Below are 25864 nucleotides of genomic sequence, written 5' to 3'. Positions count from 1 at the left end.
CTACATTGAATATGGATAAAATGGTCTACCCATATTAATGCTGTTTTTTCCCTACTATCTTCCATTTTTCGAATTCAAATATCTCTGAATTTTGAAATGTGGAATTTTTTTTGTTGGCATCAGGAGAGAGAGGGAAAAAACTGTGATTTAGTTCTTGAGCACAGGGTGTCCATATAAAAAGTTAAAATTTTTATTTTAATAACTACACCTCCTTGTAACAGGAATTACATATCTGAGTACTACATGTTATTTTTATTTATTTGGATACTTTTTCTAATTGAAAATATGCCTCTAGGATCAATGGTTTACCAGTAAAATACCATAGACCCTGCTAGCTATGCACCCTGTATTTATAGCACACCAATTAAATTGAGTTGCCAATCCCTGCCGTAGTGTATATCAACGACTAGTTTCACAAGCGAAAATTGTATGCTTAAAATACCTTTAACTTCTCATTGGAAATATAAGATGTGCTTAGTAGGCTGCTGAATCGCTTAGTAATGGTTTGCGATGCAGGAAAAAAATTCTCTCATATATATAGTATATCTTATGCTGTTTAAGTAGAACATATGAGAAATTTTTTTGTTCTTGTTTACAAAACTTAATCTAACTAAATCAGATTCACAGTTACATATTTTTGTAAATTTTATGTAATTTTCACAAGCTGGTGCTTTTTTACAAACTATTTTTTAAGAACGTCTATTTTTGGAGTGTTTAAAATTAAAATGTTGAAAGATAATTTTGAAATTACAGCATTAAGTATCAGTATAAAGTATAATTATGTATTTTTTCAACCAAATGTTTTATAACAAGTTATTTCTTTGATTAGTTTTCCAAGTGAGTGCAATAGCTTATGTTTGTTTTATTGCTATTTTGCAGGTCTGGTAGACACCGAAGTCGATCTAGGTCACCTCGCCGAAGGAGATCTCGTTCAAGATCTAGGTCAAGGTCCAGGAGGAAGAGATCTCGATCAAGAGAACGCGAAAGGGAACGTCAAAGGGAAAGAGAAAGGGAGCGAGAAAAAGAACATGGGAGAAAGAAGAGAGGCATACCTCCCATTAAGAAAAATTTCATGACAGGTATTTTACTAAAACAAATACACACACCTTATTGCTTTGCATATATATATATACAGTATATTTTTCATTATTTTATTCCCTCATTGTGCAATGAAACCAATATCTCGGCTGCAAAATCCAAACTATACCATTAAAAAAATTAATTTTGTATTTCCATCAAATGCAAAGATTTGGTGAAACCAACTGTTCAAATCACTAAATCGGTAGTTATTCTTTCAAATGTGTGCAATATGCAGTATGCCTCATAATATTCTCATATTTGTAATTTTTTTAAAAATTCTTTTAAGCATTCTGCTTCATTTGTGTTTATGTGGATATTATGTTCTTTCATAGCATCTGGTTGACTGAAGTTGATTTCCCAAATATGAGTGACCAGTTTTGTATTCACTGATAGATGCACCATATGTACACATATATTGTTAGATTTTAAACTGGAAAAACACTTTCCCTGGTATATTCCATTATCTGTTGTAAATTCATCTAGGTGTTGACCCAGCAGGCACAGTAGTGAACAGTGGTGTAGTTTTTTAACTTGGAGTTGCGAATATGAGTTTGCTTTCGCTCTCTACATGGAGCAGGCTCTCTTGCTGCATGGCGGCCCATTTCATTGTAAAAATTTCAGAAAATATGGATATCCCCAATTGTGTGGGCAAAATCGGCGACTTACTTTTAAAAATTGCAGATGGGCATGAAATTGTGGGCTTCTGCAAATCTCAATGGATTTGAATGATTCTGGATCAAATATGTTTAGCATGACAAATATGTCCAGTAAATACCATGTATTCGGGGGGGGGGGGGGAGGAATGGGACATTTCTTTAGAACAGTTAGACAGCAAATGATAACAGAAGATATAGGAATGTCCTGTAAAATCAGTCAATGATCACTTTGTTTTCTTATGTTTGTCCATATTATGCCCGTAAAAAAATTTAAATACACAAAAGTATTCTGTTTGTTTAGGAAGTTATGGAATTTTTACCTTCTGAAGGTTGGCAGGTTTATAAACACTTACAGACACCTGCCATTTTCACTTTCAATTTGAAAGGTAGAGGGCAGTACTTAAAACATGAAACATGCACTCCTTAGACACATATACATACCACATTTTTTTTTTATCATACACAGATATTTTAAGAGTTCCCCAGAGTAATTTAAGGTGAATGTGTAGTTTAGTGTTAGTACAGCAGAACATCGATAATGTTGCCAATCCAGTAATCTGGCTGTTTTAAACAGGTTTTCTGACTCATGAAAGAGAAAACATGTTACTGTTGCCTGTTGTGTTGTCACACATGTTTTGCTGTTTGTGTTGTCACACATGTTTTGCTGTTTGTGTTGTCATACATGTTTTGCTGTTTGTGTTGTCTCACTAACATTTGTGTATTAGAACAGAACACAAGTGTCTCAGAACTGTGTCCACAAGACGCAGTGCAGACTACATTTGACATTTTATTGAGGTCAGTGGGTCCTAAGCTATAATATATGTTACCCAAGTGCTCTGCGGTCCATGCATTGAAGAGAGTTAAGAGTCACCTCTGGCTAAGTTGAAAGAATTGAGAGCCCTGGGTAGAGATGCTGTTGTTGAGTAGGTTTTAGTTTCATCTGTAGTCCTCATGGGTGGTCCAGTGCTTCATAAATAACCACCATGATTAAATGTGGGGATAAATTTTGACCCTTGCAACGAAGGAAAGTTTTATTTAATGCAGCAGTTAATCTTTTCTGACTCGTGGAGCTTTTCTTAGTATATAATTCCTAAGGTGGAGTCCTGTAGGCTCTGTTTTTGTTTATTCATCAAATTTACTGATTTATTTTATTTTCCTCGACCAGCCATACAGTCCCTGGGAAGTGCACATGGAGCCCCAAGGGCTCTGCAGAGCATTGATCGAGAACTACTGATCAAATGTATGACACAATTCTTTGAGTCAGCATTTTCTGTTTAAGTCTTGTCTACATAATTTGGTTTCCCTTGTAGTCCAGGTGATAAGTTGAGGTCTTTCAAAGCATTACATTACCACTAGATCAGATGGATATACCACCTCTTTGTTGTGAATGAGAATTCAGTCCTTGAGTCCACCAGGCATACATTTAAAAATTCACGCATGACACAACAAGCACAAACTTGACCTGCTGAATTGTCTGTTTGAGAATTCGGAAGACAGCACTACTTAGAAGCACATAAAAAACATTCTAAAGGAACAAACTTCACACACATTTTTTTTTTTTAGGTTCAGAACACATACATACACATTATAGCATTCATTAGAAGTTCTATACAGAGGTAAAGACGTGTGGTTTAGTAGTCTTTGAGTCCTATGGTTTTCAGTTTCAAAGCGGGAATGCGAGCTGGTCTCCCATTTGAAAAAGTCTCCACAGAGAGCAGGCAGACCTACAATATGATACTGAAATGACATGAAAATTCAAGCATTTCCATCTTCACTTCCAAAAATAGAAGGCAGCCTGAACACAAAACAAGTGCAACTCGACAAAATAAATACATTAGAGCCAAGCGTAAACTCAGAACACACATTCTGGCATGTGCCAATTCATTAGAAATTTTGTGGAGGAATGTGTAGGAAGTGCATGTACGGTTAAGTAGTAGTCTTTCAGTCCTTATTTGAGGACTAAAAATTTTCTATTGTGAAATTGGAATTGGTTTACAACTACCAGGGCAACTCTCCTAGCTTTGGACCATGTGCTATATAAGGATGAGGAGATGGTGCCTATAGGTTCTTTGATAGAACCATCTCTTAATTAGGAGAAAATAGCGTTGAGGGTGATATATTGCAGCTGTGCTAAATTTTAATTATCTTCAATTATGCCACATGAAAATAAGTCTGCAGAATTATTCAAGAGTAATTTACTGTCATGATCTTCTGTTGACTCTATGCTGAATGACACTACAATGACTCCTTTTTTATCTAAATAGACGATTCGGTTGGGCATTCACTCTTGTCCCACTGTTAGTGTGTCAGTGGTCATAACATACTTTCAAATTTAAAGACCAATCTATGGCTTTCCTGTTAATTTCAATTTTTATTTGATTCGATGACCCTTTTAAGAAAGTCCTTTTAATTGACTCTACTTCCTAAAGTAGATTTAAATGATATTTTTAATAGTTACTCTATTCTAAATTTCAGAATTTTAAAAGTAATACATATTTTTCTTGTGACTTCACACATTAGACAGTTCTTAAAGGGCCCAATCTTCTGACAGTGGCCATAGCTTATTTACAGATGTAAAGTCTGTTTTCACGAAACCCACACACATCAGACTTGAACAATTAGCTAATAAAATCTGTGTTCAGATGGCAAAATGTCATATATGTCACTTTTCCCAAAAAATTGAGTTGCTCGCATTTCAGAGTCTTGTTCGTAAATATTTTGGAAGGTGGAAAAATTTCGTCTTTCAGTTTATGAGGAAACAACGGAGGTGAATTCTAATAAATCAAAAATCCACAGCATAGCATTTTAGCAAAATACTGTTTACAAATTTGCCATCGTGAAACTTTGAAAAAGTGACTCATTACATTTTGTCATCTGAGCACAGAAATAGAAAATTTGTAAATGGGAAAGACTTTAAAAGAAATGACATACTGTTCGAGTCCAGAGGACTTGTTCGTGAAATCATGTAGCGATTGTATTTTGAGTGCTTTCATGATTTCAGCACAATGCAGTGCTCACTGAAAATATGGGGAAAAAATCCATGTACAAAGTAAAACATGTCTTCAATGAATCGTAAGGGTACCAATTTTTATGTTATTTCAAGTGTTGTCCTATTTTTTTAAAAATTTGCCTTTTTGTTCCTCTTTTCAGGTTTCCGGAATTATTTTTCATTTTTATGGGGAATTATATTTTCTGCATTTTGAAACATATTTCTTCATTGATATGAGTGTTTTGTGTTTTTTCCCACACATTTACAAATAGCTGTCAAAATTCCCAGAATTTTTTGTTTCTGCTTTTTTTAGTGGTTCTGTTTTAGAGTTGGGAAAAATGATTGTGTTGTGGCTGGTTTTATTGGTCGGAACAGTGGCGCCATCTATTGGGGAAATTGTGATAAGTTAGATGTCACTAAGGATACGTGCACAGATGTCCTCCCTTCTCTGTCATCGAATATGGTACCCTATGCAAGGGACCAAGATTTTTCTAGTTGAACACAGGTTTCCGCTTAATAGAGGTTCAATTGACATAATCTGTAAAATTATGTAACAATCTTGTGTGATTGAAATAAAATAAAAATTAATTGATAATGCAGTTAATTTTTTGATATACAAAATAATGTACATTATTTACTCTATAATTAGTAAATGTTTATAGGTTTTCACAGCATCTGAATAAAACTTCACCCCTCTCTGTTCATCTGCATTGACTAAACTATATGTCCTTTTTGACCTTCTCTGAAATTTTCAATGAGAGTGTCAATATCTGTCATGTCAGGTTCAATTTGTACATTGTCATGCATGTTTATGTAATCCTCAGCACCAGGGCTGTAACTGGGATTTTGGGGGAGGGGGCAGAATGATTTTGCTGCCTTAACCATTGTAAAATTTGATTTCCTACCTAAAATTTGCCAACCTATAAATTGTGCCACTCGAGCAATTGCCTCCTAATTCCAGCACTGCGATCGTGGAAAGCAGCTTGTGTACAATTTTGTAAGACTTGCCTATCATTTGGAAATCCAAATCTAATCATTACACTGATTTTTCCCATAGAGAAATGCTTGCTTTTCTGAAAAATTTTGTTACAATTTCAGAAAGCAACTGCTTCGTTGCTTTTTAACATGGCACAGCATCAATTACGGAAACGGTTTTTGTTGATCTAAGGGTGGCTGAAGTAGAACTCACATTGGGCAAGCGGGAATTGCATTGAAAATTTTGATAGAAACTTCAGAAATTTTTATGATCGTTTGGTAACATGACCACGAAAGAGACTGAGTGTTTGTGTGAAATTTTTTGTTAAGAGGGTACAATTTTCCTTTCCATTTCCACATTACACAAGTTTCCACTAAATAAAAGTTTCATTAAACACAGGTTTGGCTATATTAAAATTTAAACTTGAGATTTAAAGAAGAAAAAAACGAAAATTTAAAAAATTTTTCAAGTTACATTTTATTAAAACTTTTCTTTACTCCGAGATGCTCCCCTTAACTTTCAATGAGCAATATGTGGTGGACAATGCACTTAGATACATGACAATTTTGTGTTTCGGTCTGGTGAGACTGAGCAATAGCTTTCTTAGCTGCAAATAGAGGACTGGAGGATGAAAAATTGATTTTTTAAAATCATTGTACACATATGCAGACCTGCCAACTCTCCGGATTTTTCCTTCTTCCTCCCGCTCTTTGGAGTTAATTTCTCCTGATTTTTGCAGAAAATTAGGTTTTACGCGAGCTTTCACATTGTCGTGACGTCAATGACTGCCGTTGTCATTAGGGAAAACACTCATAGAGTACAGCCGTGGTCATTTTCCATCGAGCAGCAGTAAAAAGTCCTGGTGACTGCATTTAAGCGATTGGCAAAGACGTGACATTGTTTACGTAGCGTTTATCTGCAATCATTTATCAGGGGCATGACCTTGGTTGCCGAAATTGCTGTATAATTGTTATTGTATTCCATCAACAGCCATGCGGTAAACACAAGTTTTTTCGTCAGCAGCTTTGTATATTTTGAAGTTTTTTAATTGTTTCCTCCGATTAAATGTCTTCAGAAAAAAAAAATATAAAACTTTAAGCTATCTATATATGAAGCTTTTAAGAGTTCATATACCCAAGATTATCAATCACTGATAGCATCCACAAAAGGAAACTTATGTTTTATGAACAGTATATGTAGATATGATTTCTCTATTCTGCATGGAAAGGCTGACATGGAATTATATTCTGCTCGGGGGGGGGGGGGAAGGAGGAGGAATGGAACTTTTTCCTTAATTGATTTTAAAAAATTCGAATTTTTTTTTCTCAATCGAGTCTATGAGTGCCGGGGGGGGGGGGGTACCTCCTTCCGGAGAATCTCTGGATTCCAAAAGTTAGCACATCTGCATATGGCTCCTCCTAAAATAAATGACATGTTTAAAATGGCCATGTTCTTTGGATACTTTTTCTAATTGAAAGTTTTGTCGATAAATTATTGGATCAAAAAGTTTAAGGGGCGTATGAAGACTTTACTATACGTCCTGTATATGTGCAATGCAAGACCTCCAGTTAAGGGTTTATATAGTGAATTTTGTGTGTCAAATGAAATTTTCACTGTGTAGGGCCGTAGTGTGTCTTCTCAGGACAGACTTTCTCTTGTTCTCCCGGGAAAGGGTTATGCTAAAAAAAAAAAGAAAGAGGTTTGCCTCCCTCATTTTTTTGATGAATCGTTTTGGAAGTTATTTTCTTTATTATATCTTGAAAGTTATTTCAAACAAGAACCTCAAATTTCAAGAAATAAGCAAAATAAATACCCTTTTTCTTTGTTTGGCCCCTGATTCAGCTCGGGGCTCCAGCCTACTTACGGCCCTATCACTTTAGTTGATTAATAGCACCCACTGAGATTAATGTTTATGTATTAAAAACTCATCTTTCAGTTTTCATTCATGTTTTTTTTCTTCATTTTCAGTTTGTAGTACAACTCTTTGGCTTGGCCATGTTCCAAAGACAATGTCTGAAGCCGAGATCAATACTTTACTGGGGGAGTATGGAAATGTTTTGAGCATTGATGTAAGTTCCATTTTTACATAAAGCATTTTGCCATGTACTTATTCGGTGCAATTTATTTTACTCATCCATGTTTTTTAGCAGGTCTCAAAGGGAAATGAACCACTGCTGTGTAGTGAAAATGTTTTATTATTCTAACATTTTTATTTAGTTTTATTTGCTTACATGCAGTGATCATAAACTGTAGAAGAAAAGATGCCACGTATTTGTGACTGGGTTCTGATAAGAAAGTCGGGCATCACATATTTGTGATATTGGTAGCATACATGTGAATTAAGAGAAAATTCCAGAAAATTATTATAATCTCTCAAGTGCTGAAATAATCACTGTTAAAAAATTATTTGGTGCAGATGATCCCTCCAAGAGGATGTGCATACGTTGCAATGGATCGACGACAGGACGCTTTCAGAGCTCTTCAGAAATTGAAGACAGAGAAAATGAAAGGAAGTTCTATCAAGGTAACGTTTGCAAGAATATTTGGTTTTTATTTTTAAACACTTCTATTCAGCTGGGATGTGCAAGTATTCTTGTTTAGGAAAATATATCAACACAGTAAAATATCCCTAAGGCTTTGTGAGCCATGAAAATGTGGCCATCTCTAGTCACCCTTTAGAGATGGCCAATGTTCTTTCTAAGCTTCATGCTTGGCAAAATTGCTACCATGTTCACCATTGGTGTATATGACAAAATGCCTTGTAGCACACAGAAAACAACGCAGTGCCAGTAAATAAACCAGCGGAAACATTGGTAACCACCAAATGAAAATAACCCTGGGGGGGGGGGGCTCATTCTTCTGAGCTGAGATGACACTTTTTTTCAAAGTAAAAAGTAATCCTGTGTACTCTACTGTATATATGTATATAAAACTGCGTATTTTATTTACTGCCAAAATTTTAAAGTGCTACAAAACTGATAAATTGCTGCTACAAAAATCAATTTTCATTTTCCACCCTGTGAATATTTTACACCAATTTTTTTTTTATTGTTTTAAATTTATTTGTTTATTTATTCATGTTTTCTCTTCAAAAATTGTCATCTTCATAAATCTAATAAATTTTGACATTATTAATGAAAACCATTTCATTCATACATGATGAATTGTATTTATGTGAATTATGAATTTGAATTCTATTTACATACATGTTACTATGTGCATGAAATGAATTGTATCTTTTTCATCTATGATCACCATTATGGATCGTATGATCCCTTGGTGGTTTTATTTGTTCTCAAGATGTATATGATATATGAATAATAAATTTAAAAAAACTGATATTTTTTAAAATAAAAACAGTGTTCCATTTATGGAACATTAGCCTTTAAATGATTAATCTGCAAGACTATGTCAGAAGGTGTAAAAATAAAACCAAAATATTCTGGATCAGAAAGTGTTTACAAACATTTCCGTACTCAGTTCACAATGCCCTATTCAGGCAGTAGAAATCACTATAATCCATATGTGCATGAAGCTACTTTTACAATGGCCTACCTATAGTGAAGACAAATGTAATAAAAAAAAAAGTATTTCTTTCAGTTTAACAGTTACTCTGGCAAAAGACTCTCAGGGATGTATGGAATGTAGTCTGCATTAAAGAAACTATTGTAATTTGCAAAACACAGACAGTGTCAAACTCCTCATTAACTCTTTACTGCTCAAGACGGCCGTACATCAAACGCCCGTAGATGGTCCAAAGAAAAATGAAAACCAGAGTGAAGAATGGTTAAGGTTATTACAAGATAGGAGTAACGACCAATTAAATGAGGCTGAATCTTGCTTTAGAATAATATGAGAGGAAATGGCACGATCAAACATTTCGCAACCTCTAAGTTGCATAACCCATAAAGTTATCAATTGGTTATTATTGTTAGGAATGCAGATTCCTGATGTGACTGCATTAAGCAGCGTCACTGTACTTGAATGAGTAAAAAATGTTGAATTATTATGCCATGGATATACACAATATTGATGCATTTAAAACACAATTTGTTTTGCTTTGGAGGGAAAAACTCTAGTTTTCTTTTCAATTTATTGATTTTTTTGTGTAATATTTTTCTCCTTTTTCTTACAGGTTGCTTGGGCCCCTGGGAAGGGAATGAAAGGCAAAGAATATAAGGAATATTGGGAAATGGATGGAGGCGTTAGTTATATCCCATTTGAAAAATTACCCAATGATGTTGGAACATTGGATTTACTTGAAGAAGGTGGATTTATCGATGAAGATTCCATGCCCACACATTTACGAGGTATGATGCATATCTTGTAATCCCAACATATGAAAGTGTCATGAGGCTTGAGGATTATGAACAGACACATTACAAATTACATTCATATCACAGAAGCCAATCCACTTAATGCTGAATATTTTTTCTTCAAGTCTTATATTGTTAATTTTTTTTTACCAATTTATATTTCTTAAAAATTAGAAATGAGACTGCAACAGAAAGACAAATTGGAAGACATGGAAATCAGCACCATAGAGAATACAGTGAGTAGGCATGGTTCAAAAGACATACCAATGTCATCTGCCCCAATTGCAACATCATCAATGATGCCTCCTTCATCTATGGGTATGCCAATGATGGGAATGCCGCAGATGATGCAACCACCTCAATATGGAATGCCAATGCCTGGTAAGCTCTTCAAATTGAAATAACCAGTTCTAGCTTTCACATTCTATGATATGAAAACAAATTTATTTTCTTGGATTGATGAGATTTCTGTGGTGTAACATAAACAGGCCAGAACATAACTCAAAAATCACATTTTTTTGAGATATAAGCATTTTTATTGTTATTTAAAAACCAATAATAAAGCATACACACAAATACAAATGAAAATATCATACATCAGAACGTTGTTTAGCTATACACGCATATTCAGACCTGCTAACTCTCCAGATTTAGGCGGGGGGACTCTGGATTTTTCATCCCCCCCCCCTCCCCCGCTCTCCAAATTCGTGAAAATTTCTCTGGATTTTGTCAGAAAAGTTTTTGATCGAGGCTATGAGAGCCGGGGGGGGGGGGGGAATTACCCCCTCGAGAGAATCTCCGGATTTCTGGATTCCAAAAGTTGACACACTTGGATATTTGTGCATTTAATCTCACTTCTAATTAGTTATAATTAGCTATACTTTTAGATCAAAAAGCCATTTTTTTGGAGATATCATGTTCTGACCAAACACCACAGATTTGTTTTCTCAATTTGAGAAATAAATTTCAGTAAAATATAGTACATATCAAATCATATTTGAATATAACCTAAATTATTTTAAACATAAAATTTGCTTTTATGAATTATACACATGAAAGCCTTTTGTCATGCAAAATCTATTTTGGTATTTTCGTCAACTATGACTTTCTTAGTATAAGTAATGCTATTTTATTATACGTTATAGGCATGATGCCGAATCAACCCCCAATGGTGGTTCCGTTACCAGTTGGTGTACCTCCACCAAACCCAATGATGATGGTTCAGCCACCTTCTCAAGGGGTCCTTGCAGGTACCCCACTTCCAGTTGGCACAGTGCCACAGATGCCTCATATGCCTATGCAGCATCCAACTATTCCTACCCCATCATCAGGATTAACTAATATAACCACTACTCCATCAAAGTCTGATGCATCATCATCATTACAAACAAGTAGTGGCATTCCTGTTTCAGGAGATGCTACACCAACAGAGGAAGACGGAACAATCATCTCTTCACCGAGCACTACAAATCCAAGCCACACACTTGCAACAGTGATGTCAAATTCTCCTGTGTCTGCAGCACACATGGGGGCACAGTTTGGAACTGGAATGGGCCATCATGGTATGGTTCGACCCATGTTACCGGTTATGCCACCAGTCTCGAGTGCTGGCACTCCAATACCATTCCCTCCACCTCAGGTCGGTTTTGGCTTCCCCCCTCCACCAATGAGACCGGCTGTTCCAAATCAGAATATGGCAGGTGTTATTCCTATGCCAAACTCCCCTTTTCAGTGGCTGCAGAAGGCTGCTAATCCAGCATTTGGTGCATTTGGAGATTCAGATATGAGATATCCCGTGCATGCAAATAATGCTGGTGTAGTGAGACAGCCAGCACCTACTTTATCCCAACCAAGTGGAGGCGGTATGGATACTTCTGGTTTATCAAATGCCAATCAACAGCAAGTATCAACTCAGACAACCAATATGATGCCATTGAAAGAAGCGGTTGCTTCCACTCCAGAGAAAGACAACGAATCCAGAAGGGAAAGTGGAGGTTCAGATACATTCACTGATAAAAATGGAAATAATAATGTACCTCAGGTGGATGCATTTGGAAGGTCTAAAGATTTATCAAGTGATACGAGGAGGCCAAACAAAGATGAATCACGTGATCAGATGGCTAGTGGAGCTTTTGAAGCTGATAAGATGCCCCGTTTTCCAGGACCACCTGACTTCCAGTCAGTTCCTGGGGGAGGAATTCGAATGCCTTGGATGCATGGCCCACCAGGCCCACGTTTTCCTCATGCATTTAATCCAAACGTTCCCCCATTTCCACCTAGGGGTGCTGTACCGAGACCTATGCATCAGCCCATGGATATGGATTTTTTTCGTCACCAGGTACCAAGAATGCACATGCCTGGACCTCTTCCGCCTCCACCACAGCAGCCACCACAAAGATGGAAGAATGATGGGTATTCACAACAAAGAAACCAAGATCGCTATTCAAATCGCAGAGACTACAGAGATAATCGAATGGAAGAGGATGATCAAGGAAGAGGCCATCGTCCAAGAGATGAATGGGGCCATCGCAGAGAAAGGTGGGAAGATACGAAAGGGAGAAGAAACGATGATAGGGAAGATTCTTCCAGAGCTAGAGATCGTGAGAGAGGAATGTGGTCAGATGATAAGAGCAGTTCAGAGTACATGCACACTGAAAATAAATGTGAAGAGAAGAAAGATGCTGGAGAATCAGCTAAAGATGATAAGTCAGTTCAGTCAAAACATAAGCAGAAATCAGATTCATTTGGAGATTTAGCTGCAGACTTATTCAGGTTACAGAGGTATGGGAAAGGCCGTGTATCAATAGATGTTAAGATGAATGTCCCAAAAAATAAGAAAGATGGTAATAATAAGGAAAGAACTGTGAAAAATGAGTGTACAAAGCAAGACACGCCTAACAAAGATGATACTTCTAAAGGGGACTGTAGTGAAACACCATCCACTACAGATTTGGGTAATAAAACTGTTGTTGAGTGTGACAGTGCTCCGAAAGCTGATGAGAGTCAAAGCACGAATGTTTCAGCACCGAGCGCCATCAAAGAATTTCCAGAAGATAATCAAAGCTCACAAAATTCCAGTACCAACTCAGATCCTTCATCAGTCAAGATAATAGATGTGAAGTTGAATAGTAACGAAGACGGCAGAAAGGGAAGGGAACGAGACAGGAAGCGTTCCAGGTGGGGTCGCACGTTGTCTCAAGAAAGGGAATTTCAACAGCAAATGGGTACAGAGAAGAAGTTATTACAGGACGATGTTGCCATTGCTAACTTGCAACAAGGACCTGTTCCTCCTCCTCTTCCTGAGAGTGACACTTCATTAGACATTGCTATGGCACCTACATCAGGAGATGAATTCTTAAAAACTGATACTGATTCTATTTCATTGGACTGTGGTGCAACCGCTGAGCAGTCTGCATGCCCCGATTTGCCAGTTGATGCTGTGTCTGCAGTTCCTGCTAGCAATGATATAGCCCAAGACTCTACCGATTCTGTCGTAGAAGGAGAACCAATGCCACTTAGCTAATCCATATAAAGTGACTAGCACTTCCTACTTTATTACTATTATTTCACATCATTGAGCACATTGCTCAATGGCATTACTATATAAAAATCAGCAGTGCAAGGAAAAAAAAATGAATAAATCTTCTCATGAACTTTTTTGCATTGAATGATTCACTCGGCCTGATCTTCATTTCGACTGCATATACCATGTTGAATATCGATAGGTTATTTCATCAGCTTGAAAAAATTTCAAAGCTTATACAGGAATTGGATTCATTTTTAATGTTATTTACGTACTGTAAGTTTCACAGTCCGGTGTAAAAATACAGTGTACAGTTATGCTGGAATGAAGCTGTTAATAATGTCTGTTTAAGCAAAGTTGTTTTATTTGAATGAAATAAATATGAAAATTCATATTGGAGAGATTTTTGCTAGAGCTTTTCATGTGTTTCGTTCTTCTTTTTTCTCTCTCTCAATCACGTACTACAGTAGAAGCCTGAAGACTGGTGGTAAAATCTAGGGTTTACTCGGGCGAGTTGGAAAAAGCCTAAAATATATATGCCAATGAACGTTTTTATTTTAGACTTTTTAACCATCATTACCTTATTAGTTTCTGACACTTATTTGTTATTTCATAATTATAATTAATGAATTGATTAACCACCATGAGAGAACTTATTACTTCCTAATGCTAAGTAGCAGTTTAATTGATTTAAAATTCATAATGAACAGTAAAAGCCAATTATTAATGATTGACCATTATCAATTTATTAGTTCCTGACATTTAAAAATGAGTAATAATTATCAGTAATGACTAATGGTTAATTATAATTAATAAACTGATGAGCACAATGAATTTTTTTTACATGCAAATTAAGTACGTGATGGGTCTTGATGTGCTTGCTGTGGGAGTAATTATAAACTAATTAATAAATAACTAATTACCTTCAATTATTAGATAATTTATCAATAAATAAGCATTAGGAGCAAATAAGTTCATGGTGGTAAATTTATTCACATTAAAAAACGCTTTCACTGTGTTCACAGTAAATTAGTTAATGATAATTGCTGAGTCATTGCAGGAACTATTCAGGGTGGTTAATAATATAATAAATAAGTTACAATTATAATTGAATATAATTAATAATCACTAAGTGTCGAGAACTGATAAGTTCATTATGGTTAATTGATTCATTAACAGGCACTTGTAAAAAACGAAAACGTTAATAAGCATATTTCCGGCTTTTACCAACTCGCCTTTGTAAAACCAAGCGTCTTTGGCTTTCACCATAACATAAACACATAAAATAAAACTTGTTTGCAGTGAAAAATGACCTAGGATTATTTTGATATTTTTAATGTTATTGTCTGAGGAAGTCACTGATGGACCACAGCATACGAAATACAGTTTCCGAAAGCGACGCATAAAAATTTAATTCATTCATCTCACAGTACACTATTCGCGCTAAAAGGACCCAGGTTTTTCCCGTAGTCTAGGTTCCAGACTCTAACACCAATGAAAATTTTAGTAAATAGGTTCGAATTCTCAGAAGTTAAATTATCCATTTCTGAGAACTGGTCAAACTTGACAAAAAATATAGCTACACTTTTGCTATAAGATGAATATAACCAGAAAAAAAGAATGCAGCGAATATGAAAGAATCTAAATGATGGAGTAAAAACTTATGTCCTCATTTATGTGACGTTTTGCTTTGGTCACAATTACTTCCTATATGTTAGTATGTATTGGTTACTGTGTATGTAAAGAAAGTGATGCACCGGTAGTTATGCACAGTCATCAATTGTCTCGATAAAGAAAGTTTTAATTTCACCACATTTATCCCTTTCACTGGCGATTATGCATGATTCCCAAATAAGGCTGGAAAGTCGGATAAACATGGGAAAAATTTTTAACTTCTCATTAAACAAATTATTTTTACCAGCCCATGATACGTGCACTACACATATTTTACAATAACAGCAAATTAAAATGGGAAAATAAAAACATTATCATTCTTTTAATGCCGGCTTTCTTTACGCATTATCAGCAAACAAACAAACCAACATTTCCATTCGAATTCATCCTGGACCATAGTTATGTTCAGTTAATTCAGTAATCAGTTGACGATCCGGTTTTTGACCAAAAATTAATTATACAGTTTGGAAAAAAATAGTTTGCCTGATTTTCTGTCCATTAATGGGGAGTGAAATACATTAAAGCACTATTCCACGGGACCGGGGGATTAGAAAATTTTCCGTTAAAAGGAGGTGTCTGTTAGGGAGAGGTTCCACTGCAGGTGCACCTTAACTTTAAAAACAACCTGTATATGACTAGTATCTGATACGATAGCCAAGTTTATTACACAATTACGCCATTACTCTTTCAAAAGGCTTCTGTTCGGAATAATGATGGCTGCTCAACATTGGGACAAACCAGTTTTAAGTCGGGTTTTTCTAGGAGTGGAATTTTAGCTCCGGGTGCAGCGTGAAAATGCTGATTGGTTAAAAACCTGAATTCATGTTTTTTGACCAATCAGCGCTTTCACGCTGGCGCACCGTAGAAAACCTCCTGCTGGGAAAATCCGTCTTTAGGACTGATGTACCATTGATGATGACTAATTATACAGTACTAGGATATATCAATTTGAAAAAGATATACTAATGAGAGAATTCTTAATAGTTGATGTCAGAATTCAAGGAAATGTTTTTGGATCACCTAATATTTCGTCTTTCTTTGAGGGACATACAAACCGTAGACAAGGTAGCTAATATGGCGACTCATGAGAGACAAATCTGAATAAAAACAATGTAGAAATGAATAGTTTTTTCTCTTTTTGATGAGCGCTAGACATTTCAAACATTTTCTTGAAGTTCAAGTTATCAATGCGCATATTTTTGTTAAAAAATGCTTGATAAAAACTGCGGAATTTCTTCAATGTAATTTATGGGCCCATAATTAATTTCAAAACATCCTAAACTATATGGATTGACGCAGTTGGATATTATAAGACAATAACGGGGACATTAATTTTCATTTTCGTAGTTGAGAAGAGACAAAGAGTTGAAATCAATGATATTGCATGGATATCCAACTCAAAGTAGGCCCGGCTAATTACTTCTTATTTAATTTTCTGGACTTCGTATGTCTAAGCGAACTCAATATTTCAAAAATCGGGAATTCAATTTAATTTTTCTTAAATTATTAATGTGTTGGGGAAATTCCCACTAAATTTCTACGGTAAAATCGGCAATTTTAACATTGATTTCTATGGGGCTCATCCTGTGTTTGTCCCTCAAAGTGATGCTGATGATGATTATGACGTCTATTCAAAAAGCCTCATGGAAGTAAGAGCTTAATGTAATTTCCCCCCCCCCCCCTCCGAGAGTGTATTTTCCTTTTCTTCTTTTATTGAAATATTTTAATGATAATGCATATCAGCCGGTATACTATGTTTCAATTTTTTTATTTATATTTGTGAATCAATAATACTTGAACTATAAAATGGCAAAAAAAATTTTGATAACAGTAATTAATATTTTTTTTTAGTATGAGTATGCAATATTTTGTGAGATAAAAACCTAAAGAGACAAAAAAAATCAGCAAAGTTGGAAAAAATACATATTTTCATATCCTGCGGGAAAAATTTCGCCGTATTTACTATTTTACTTAGTGAGAAGGAAAGAGAAATGAAATAATTAAGTCGACGAAATGAGCACAAGAAATAGCAGGAAAAAAAAAAATCAAATGCTTTTCTATGGAAAAAAAAATAATGGAGTGGGTAAGAACTTTGTTCTGATGACCTTCTTTAATTTTCGTTTTCACATTCACAAAAGGGAAACCTACTTTTTTTCTGTGTGTGATATTACAATTATTTTTTTTACTCCGTTTTTCTTTCTTATTTTTTGCAATGGATTGATGATGTAATTTAACGTAAAGAGAAGAATGAAATGCATACACACGAGGTTGCTGCTCATTTACGGACAAGAAACGAACAATAAAAGTAAAAAACAGAATCCTTGAAGGCAAAGAAAAGCGGCTATGAGCTGTACTGTGACACGAGATATGAATGTTTAATTAAGCGGCAAAACTCCGTATCTTCGACGCACGTAGTTTTTTTTTCCTTTCATTTTAAGTTTTCATTAAATGTCTTAAATTTAAAAAAAAAAGTGGAATCTCCTGAAACGGGCAAACATATTAAGCTTAGAAATCTTAAGCGTTTGTGTTTGCTGTTTGAACTTCTACTTAAAATAGAGGATATTGGTTTTTTAAAGTTCTTTTTTAATGAATTTTATTTTTTAGTGGAGTTCTCTCTCCTTTAATATGATTTGCTGGATCGAGATTATGGAACTATAATTTCCTTAATGGTGATATGGATTTTTTTCTAATGTTTAAGCAATGTTTTTTTTTATTTTGATCAATTTGACTGAACCATGGTCATTTCATGACTAATTTCATTGGATTGTTCAACACCGCTAATGAAGAGTCTGTATATTTAAACCTGTCATTGGTACGGCAAAAGTTTGACACCAACGGTTCTATTAAAAATCTGTTAGAGCGGTGTTTAAGATCTAAGATACAGTACTGCAGACATTCTGCGTTATAGGATTGTAGCCGGCTTCATTCAAAACTATAAAATGTATTAGGTAGGGAATAAAGTCCTTGCCATAAATGATAGGTGGCGTTAGATGAGCTGCAGTAGTCGTGTTTACAATCTAACTAGCATAATCATGATCGTTTTGGAAACGATTAAGTGTGTTCTAATAGTTACGCAAAGTTTCGTTTGTTAGCAACTTTTAGGTGTAATACGGGAAGTGTGGAATGCCTGTTGAAAAATGTAAAATTCGTCGCATCATTTGGTTTCACTGGAAATCCAGACAGTGCTTCCAGGGCTGCAACAGCCATAAATTCCGTCTTAGGAGAGTCCACTTTAAGTGCCACAACAGTCAGATACTGGTTCTACTATGGTCATTTCCCTCGACAATTCAGCTGGAAATTGCCCGTCGCCAGGGCAAAAAAAGTCGACAGACGCACATTGACATTCAAGAAGGTCTTATTGTCTGTCTGATGGGATCACCGTGGAATAATCTTCTTTGACTCTCTTCCCAGTAGACGAACAATCAATGCCGAAGTACATTGGGGCTATCAGGACCATGTTCATGAACTTTTGAAGCAGAAAGGGCTGCCATCGCTCGTGAAACGCAAGGATGTTCTTTACCTTCAAGGTAACGCTAGGCCGCACACCGCGAAAGCCGCACCGTGGCGAAAGCCACGAAGATAAAGATTCAGGAATCGAGTTGGGAACTTCTGGACCAGCCTCCATATTCTCCCGACCCCATACTCCCACTAACTTCCACCTATTCCTGTCTCTACAGCAGGCGTTTCCAAAAATTTAGTTTGCGCGGAACCCTTTATGGTTATCAGAGTATTTCACGAAACCTTTGGTGGGCACTGTTCCACAGAGTTCGTGATAATATTTCCCCCAGTGTTGGTTTACAAGACTGCTCCACAGAACTCTTGGGATTTACTGTTTCACGGAACCCTTGATGGTTACGAGAGAGACTGTTCCGCAGAACTGTTGGGGATACTGTTTCACTGAATCCTTGGCGATGCTGTTACTCAGAACCCTTGGTGATACTATTCTACGGAACTCTTGATGGTTACGAGACTGTTTAACAGAATCTTTGGTGTGATGATGTTCCACAAAACCCATACAGTATACATTTACTAAAAATGAATGTAATGAAATTTTACTGTAAAAATTTACTCAGGAAGAAAGTTTGAAAAAGAATGTGCTAAAGTGTAACATTATCCTCTACATTCGAGAAAAGAAAAAGTTAGCAAATTAACTGGCTTTAGGCTGTTTGTCCAGCCATTCGGAATCGATTTTAAAATGGAAATTGCGATCTAACACGTCTTGGAAGCGATCGATTCAAGTCGATATTTATTCGGAAACATTTTTTAGGACTAGCTTGATGAGTGTTAAATCAACATATTGCTGAAACCACCAAGAGTTTCTCGCTTTTCTTGATGACGCGTAGGTAATTGCCAGTGAGAAAATTTTCACCACGGAAAAAAAATCATTCAGGCAGAACTGAGAATTTGTATTTACTTATGTAAGCAAAACTTACACTTGAATTTCATCCACGAGCTATTTCATCCCACACCAACTCATTCAAGAACTGGGAAAGCGAAGAAACGAAAAAAAAACTACACGTAAATTTATGTAAGAACGAAGAATTGATGCTGCTATCGAAGTTTCTTCTTTCTGTGAAAATTTATTTGAAGTTTACATTGCTCATGCAGTATGGCACATACGTATGTGTGTAGAACTGAGTATTGAGGAGTATGGGTGTGTGTGAAGAAATAAGACACACGCACACACAATACACGTAAATTTCTTTCCTTTCAGACTAAAAAAGAAAAAAAAAACAACGTATATTTATTCTTCGAGAACTTGCATCGAAAAATTTAATTTGAATATTTCTCTTCAGTGTGAATTTTAATGCAATTTTTTTTTCCCTTTCGAAGAAAGTTTAAAGAAAAGAAAATAGTTACGCGCTGTTCATTTACCATGTTCATATGCGAAAGATTTACTTCCAGCAGGTCGTTTCAAAGATACTCTATGCTTCGCTTCAGTTTTTATAGGTAATATTTAAGAAAAAGGAAGAGAAACACAGCGAACCTGGAGGGAAAAAGAAAAGAAAAAGTAGCTTAAATATCTTCGGCCATTACTGAATTAATTTTGCGTTTTCGTTGATGACCGTCGAATCAACGGAAGGATGATGAATAGGCTCGGAAAGCCGCATAATCTTCTTACTCTATTTTTTTTTTTTTTTTACTTCTTCCAAGATGTGTGTCGTCGCCGAATAAAGCCCTTAAGTTTCAAACTTTAAAAAGAAAAGAAAGAGATATTATGTACTCCGACATAAATTTCTATCTAGTAGTTTCAGCCTTCAGCCGTTGGAAATAGTACCAAGCATTGTTTAAAATTTTGAGTTCGTCTCATGGAATTAATACAGTCTTTTTCTATATTGTGTTGTATCTATTTTTCAGATTTTGATGCAATTATATTATTTATATTTATCGTAATCGATAGTAACCAATAAAAAATTTCTCTACGTTTTTTTTTTTGAATGGAATTTTTAGACGCTCTTCCAATTTATGATCAAGTTGCTCAATTTTTATATACGTACAGGTTGTCTTGTACATCCTTATTCGGCTTTTATATCATCATCGGCTCGTAGCAGAACGATGCAAAACATTCTGCTTTGGGGCCTCTACGGCGAACGATTGATGAGATTAAGGACGAATCAAGATTTACAGGACACCCTGTATATGATTACTGGTTACTTAAATAACATATTTGAGAAGTTTCCGTAAACTGAATTGTTGAGTAATGTTGTTTTTCTTCTTTATTAATGCGAGTTTCTAATTGATTGAGTTTTCAATTAATTTATGTTAATTAACTTAATCTAATTAAAATGAGAAATTGCCGGAAACATCATGAAACGAAAAAAATGTGGAAGGAAAGCTAAATTCAGCTAATTAAGCTAAATTATTATATAAAATTACTGAATCATAATAAAATTTTAAATACAAATAACGAACGCATTTAAAACTAAAGTAAAAAATTGTTGTAACTTTTTTCCAAATGTAATAATAATTAGTTATAATAGTTGTTTATTTCGATGAATCTATATGCGTTGATTACTTTTATTTAAAACATCATTATGAATAATTCAGATGAAAAAATCCAAATCTTTATGTGACTCATAAATTTAAGGGGAAAACTTTTACGTTACTTACACGTTTCTAAGTGCAATATTCGCTAAGATATTTGAATTCAAAATTCGGAGAGAAATAGGTAAAGAACAACCTGAATAAGGGAAAGAAGTACGTTGTCCGTTAATTTATGCTGTTCTTTCCCAACTTAGGAATTAGTAATTTTCCCTAAAGAAAATTACTGATTCAGCATATAAAAAAATTGTTCAGTTGTTTCTCAGACTTATAATTTATAGGAGCGTCACTTGAAATGAATGTGATCTCGATATATGTATTATAGATAAATACATCCCTACATTTCTCTAGGAGTTGCATCTTAAGTGTGAAACACTTTACTTAGTCCTTCAGCAAAAAGAACGAGGAGATCAATGGAAACGATAGGCCTATGATCATTCCGTTTCCACTCTACTTTTTTTTTTTTTTATATCTTTGTCTTTTGTTTGGTTTCTTTGTCTTTGTTAAGACAAAGAGTTCGAATGAAGAGGTGAGAGTAGAAAAAGTCTTGAGAAACAATGGAAAAGAATGTTCAAGAGTGGAACTTTCACATGCGCTCATACACATAGAGCAAAAAAAGAAAGGGGATAAAATCGCTGCTTTAAGCCTTTTGTTGACCTTTTCATGTAGGAGCTCTTTTTCGTGTGTTTCTCTTACCCTTGTTTTTTACTTATGTGCAGGTACAAAAGTTTTCAAGAACGATTTTTCTTTCCGACCTTCGCTCGCGCAAAGATACTGAAAGTGTTGAAACTCAAGTTAAATTTTTTTTACGCTAATTTGAAAGTCGTAAATTTAACTCTTTATTTTTTGGCAGTGTTGCTGTTTGTCATACAATCGACGTCACTCACTAAAATGACGTATAACGTTATCTTTCGGATATTGTTATCATTTTTGCAAGGAATGGAATGGACAAAAATTTGTTTATATAGTAATCGGGACTTCCGACGAATGTTTTATTTGCGCATTCTGAGCTAAGATTTAACCAAACTTAATTTTATCCCTTTAAGTTATCGTTATCAGGCTGCAAGACTATGTAGGAGGCTACAAGGTGATCTCTTCCCCCCGTTGACAAATATTCTGTACGGACTTTTATGTCGTAATTAATTCGTAGTATTCGCTGTGATGCATATACACGTGGAGCTTCTTTTGCAATGGCCTTCCTATACTGAAGGCGAATGTATGACGAAAAAATCCCTTTCCTTCAGTTCTTAACCAGTTTCTTTCACTTGACCACATTTAAATTTCTTTTCCCGAGAGACTTTCTCAAGGATCAATGGAATACGGGATCTATGAAATGGATCACAAGAGGGATCTTTTGTGATAAATATGCTTTTATATTGGGTCGCTATATTTTGGTTATATTTGACATCCATATGTTATATGGACAACTTTTTTCAGCCACCTCGTTGGGAACTTTGCCTGTTGTGGCCTTTGTGTTTGTATTTGGCAAATGTGAATGAATTACGCCATTTCCCGCTGAATAAACGAAGATGATTTTGTAATAGATGTTTCATCAAGGGGTCATTCAAGTATTACGTCAACATCGGGGGGGGGGTTTCGGATTTGCTGACTTTTGCTGACAAGGGGGGGGGGTTTGAAGGTTGCTTACGTCATCAACCACCACTTTTTGAAGATATGAAATATTCTAAGCTGCTGACGGGGGGGGGGGTGTTAGTGTTTTGCTGACAGGGGATCAAAAATGGCTGAAAATCTGCTTACGTAATATTTGAATGGCCCCAAGAGTTGAAAGATCTTGAATTTTTAATTAATAGCGTTTAAGAATCGAATTTTTGTTTCCTGCAAGGGAAATTTTTCGTTGAGACATTGATTTAGAAATGCAGTGCGAGAAAAATTAGTCGAACTAGACTAGGTCTCTCCGATCTACACTCTAGATCTTCAACATGATACTTACACTAACATGAATATTCAGGCACTTGCCATTTTCACTTCAAAATATAGAAGTTAGATGACAGTAGCAGTGAAACACAAAACATTCGTAATTCTGATAACATGAATGATAACATGAACACTATAAGGCCACACATACACGCAGAAAACACATTCCGATATGTACCCAATTTGTTAGAAAATTCCTCAGAGGAATGTTTACGAGGTGCATGTACAGTTAAATCATGTTAGTTGAACCATGGAAGCGTAAATAAACCTCTTATGCACAATATTCTCTCTGAAGGAATCAACGAAAAGAAAAAAAAATTAAAGGAAAAATACAAACTTCCTAATGCGCTTCGACACACAATGGGTGCCGTCCTCAGAGAATAAATATATCCATTGTCACGTTCACCAGGGATCCCACTTGGGTTTATTACCAAATCTTAATTCCATGGTTGCTGAGCGTAAAAATACCCATGTTCAAGTTAAACGGCGTGATCAAATGAATGATGGGTCGGATTCATTCTAACTACCGCATTTGACTTGAACAGACGCATTTTCCTGCTCAGCAGCCGGTAGTTAAGATTTGGTAACAAATCCAAGGTAGGATCCCTGGCCAGCGTAACAGTGGTTACATTTATCTTCTGAAGACGGCAGAAATAGCAGTCGAAATGCATTAGGAATTTCGTACTTTTTTTCTTGTACAGTGAAACCTGTCTAAGGTGGACACTGTATGAGACGGAAACCTGCCTTAACGGAATCAAAATATAGTCTGTTCAATGATTAATGCTTTAATTTACAGCTTTATCAAACGGAAATCTTTCTAAAACGGAAAATTATTTGAGTCAACTGTCGTTCCGTTTCGTACAGGCTTCACTCTACTTGATATTTCCGTTGGTTCTTTCTGAGAATAGTCCAACTAGAATTCATTAGGGAGTATAGTATTTAGAATTTATGAGGAGAAAATTCAAAATCTATTCCCCCGCAGAGGCAGTTGAATTTCCTTTCCTGGATTTATCTTCGCATCAGCCAGCTGTCGGAACATTGGTATTGATAGCGGAGAGTGACATAATCTTCAGATAATGAATGAATATTTGTACCGTTGTAGAGAGGCCCGTTGCTGTCTGTGAAGAGACTTTTTAACGGGAGAGATTCACCTGGCATTCACCCCTCGAAGTTGGGAATTACAGAAAACCACCTGCAGCCGACCACCATTGTTTCACCGGTGGGGGTTCGAACTCGGACCCGAACACCACAGCGGCTTTGCTTATTTATCGGGAAATGACGCATTTCACTGAAATCTGGCAAATTAGTCGAAAAGCTCGTTTTCGAACGCAAGTATTTGTGGCAGTGGTATATGTCTTCTGATATTGCGCAGTGTCGACGGGAATACCCGTTTAATAAAGTCATGTCCTTTAATGTTAACGTGATCATCTTGATAATCTGCAGATTTAGAAACAAGTTTTAGATGAATAATTATCCGCGAATGTATTACGATAGTGAACACGAATGGTTATAATCATGGTTATAATACAGTAATAATAATTTTTACCTCTAGTTTTCTGTTGAAAAGAAATCTCTGACACACTCATTAGGGAAAATTAATTAGTAAGCTTAAAAGAATGTATTATTTAATACGTTTCTGCTAATTTTGCTAACGTTTACTGGTGAAATGTTCGAAGGATGATAATGACGTAAGTACATAAATGAATTCGATCCGAATTATCTTCACGGCTACAATTATGCACATATTTAACCAGATTCTTTTTTTCTTCATGAAGAATATCATCATATTACTGTTGTGACAGACTTTCCTCTTTATTATGTAATTTTTCTGCAGGAAATTGAGGAAAAGTAACACATGATACCATACCGAATCTTTTTTCTCTCTCCCCATTTTAAATATAATACAGTATTTTTATCAGCCGTCTGATCTCTTATCGCTGAATTTGCGCGCATGTGATTAATTGGAAACGACGAAGTTGCACCATTAATCCTCGTCATCATCGAGTCTTATCTGGATGATAAAGGCTGTTCCTTCGGAAAAGCGTTTTGAGTACCTTCCTTGGGCTAATGCTATTATTTATCGCTGCAGCAGATGCAATTATCTCGAGTACATTAATGGCGGTGGTAGGGGGGAAACGGACGGACTAGTTTTGTTTTGCTTAGCCGGCAACACAAACAAATTAGACTTATTTTTAATTTGACTTTGAGGGAGAATCTTTATCTCTCTACATCTATGTTACTCTACTACCCTTGGTTTTCATTTTCTGGGAATTTTGAACTTGTTTGTGGTTGAAAATTTAGTATTATTTTTTTTTTCAGGCTCGGTGGTATATTGAATGAGAAACAAACTTCAGTAATTGCTTCGTTAATGAGACCGCTCACTCATCAAGAGTATTAAAGAGCAGCTTGTGCTCCGATCTAAGTTGGTGGAAAAAAACCGGACAACCGGAAAACCGCTGTATCTTAAAAACTTGTGCTTTAAGATGCTAGGAAATTTTATGGTGATAACTTCAAGTGGAACTTAACATTTTCCATGAAAAATGATTTTGATGGATGCGGCATTTTTTCAGAAAAAAAAAAATTGTTGAAATTATGGTAAAAGTAAAAACCTGGAAGGAAAAGTATAAAAACGCGTAATTTCTGACGTCGTAGAAAGAAATTTGCATTTTTCTC

General features: G+C 35.6%; 1 protein-coding gene across 1 annotated transcript in view; it reads left to right on the top strand.

Moving 5' to 3' along the window:
- LOC149076249 (uncharacterized) overlaps positions 1–13939 on the top strand; it is a 45633-nt gene extending 31694 nt beyond the window's left edge. The window contains exons 10-15 of the mRNA XM_089243820.1: positions 880–1079; positions 7670–7770; positions 8118–8225; positions 9837–10011; positions 10192–10398; positions 11163–13939. Of these exons, the coding sequence (XP_089099946.1) occupies positions 880–1079; positions 7670–7770; positions 8118–8225; positions 9837–10011; positions 10192–10398; positions 11163–13540 (3169 nt within the window). The 3' untranslated portion in view covers positions 13541–13939. The remainder of the gene's footprint in view (positions 1–879; positions 1080–7669; positions 7771–8117; positions 8226–9836; positions 10012–10191; positions 10399–11162) is intronic.
- Positions 13940–25864: the final 11925 nt, after the last annotated feature.

The sequence above is a fragment of the Pholcus phalangioides genome, unplaced genomic scaffold, assembly GCF_987345545.1.
Source record: "Pholcus phalangioides strain wild (caught in Gottingen) unplaced genomic scaffold, Ppha-v1.0 ptg000015l_1, whole genome shotgun sequence".
Classification (NCBI taxonomy): domain Eukaryota; kingdom Metazoa; phylum Arthropoda; class Arachnida; order Araneae; family Pholcidae; genus Pholcus; species Pholcus phalangioides.
The sequence above is the reverse complement of the archived record's forward strand: the minus strand, read 5'-3'. Positions and strand labels throughout refer to the sequence as shown.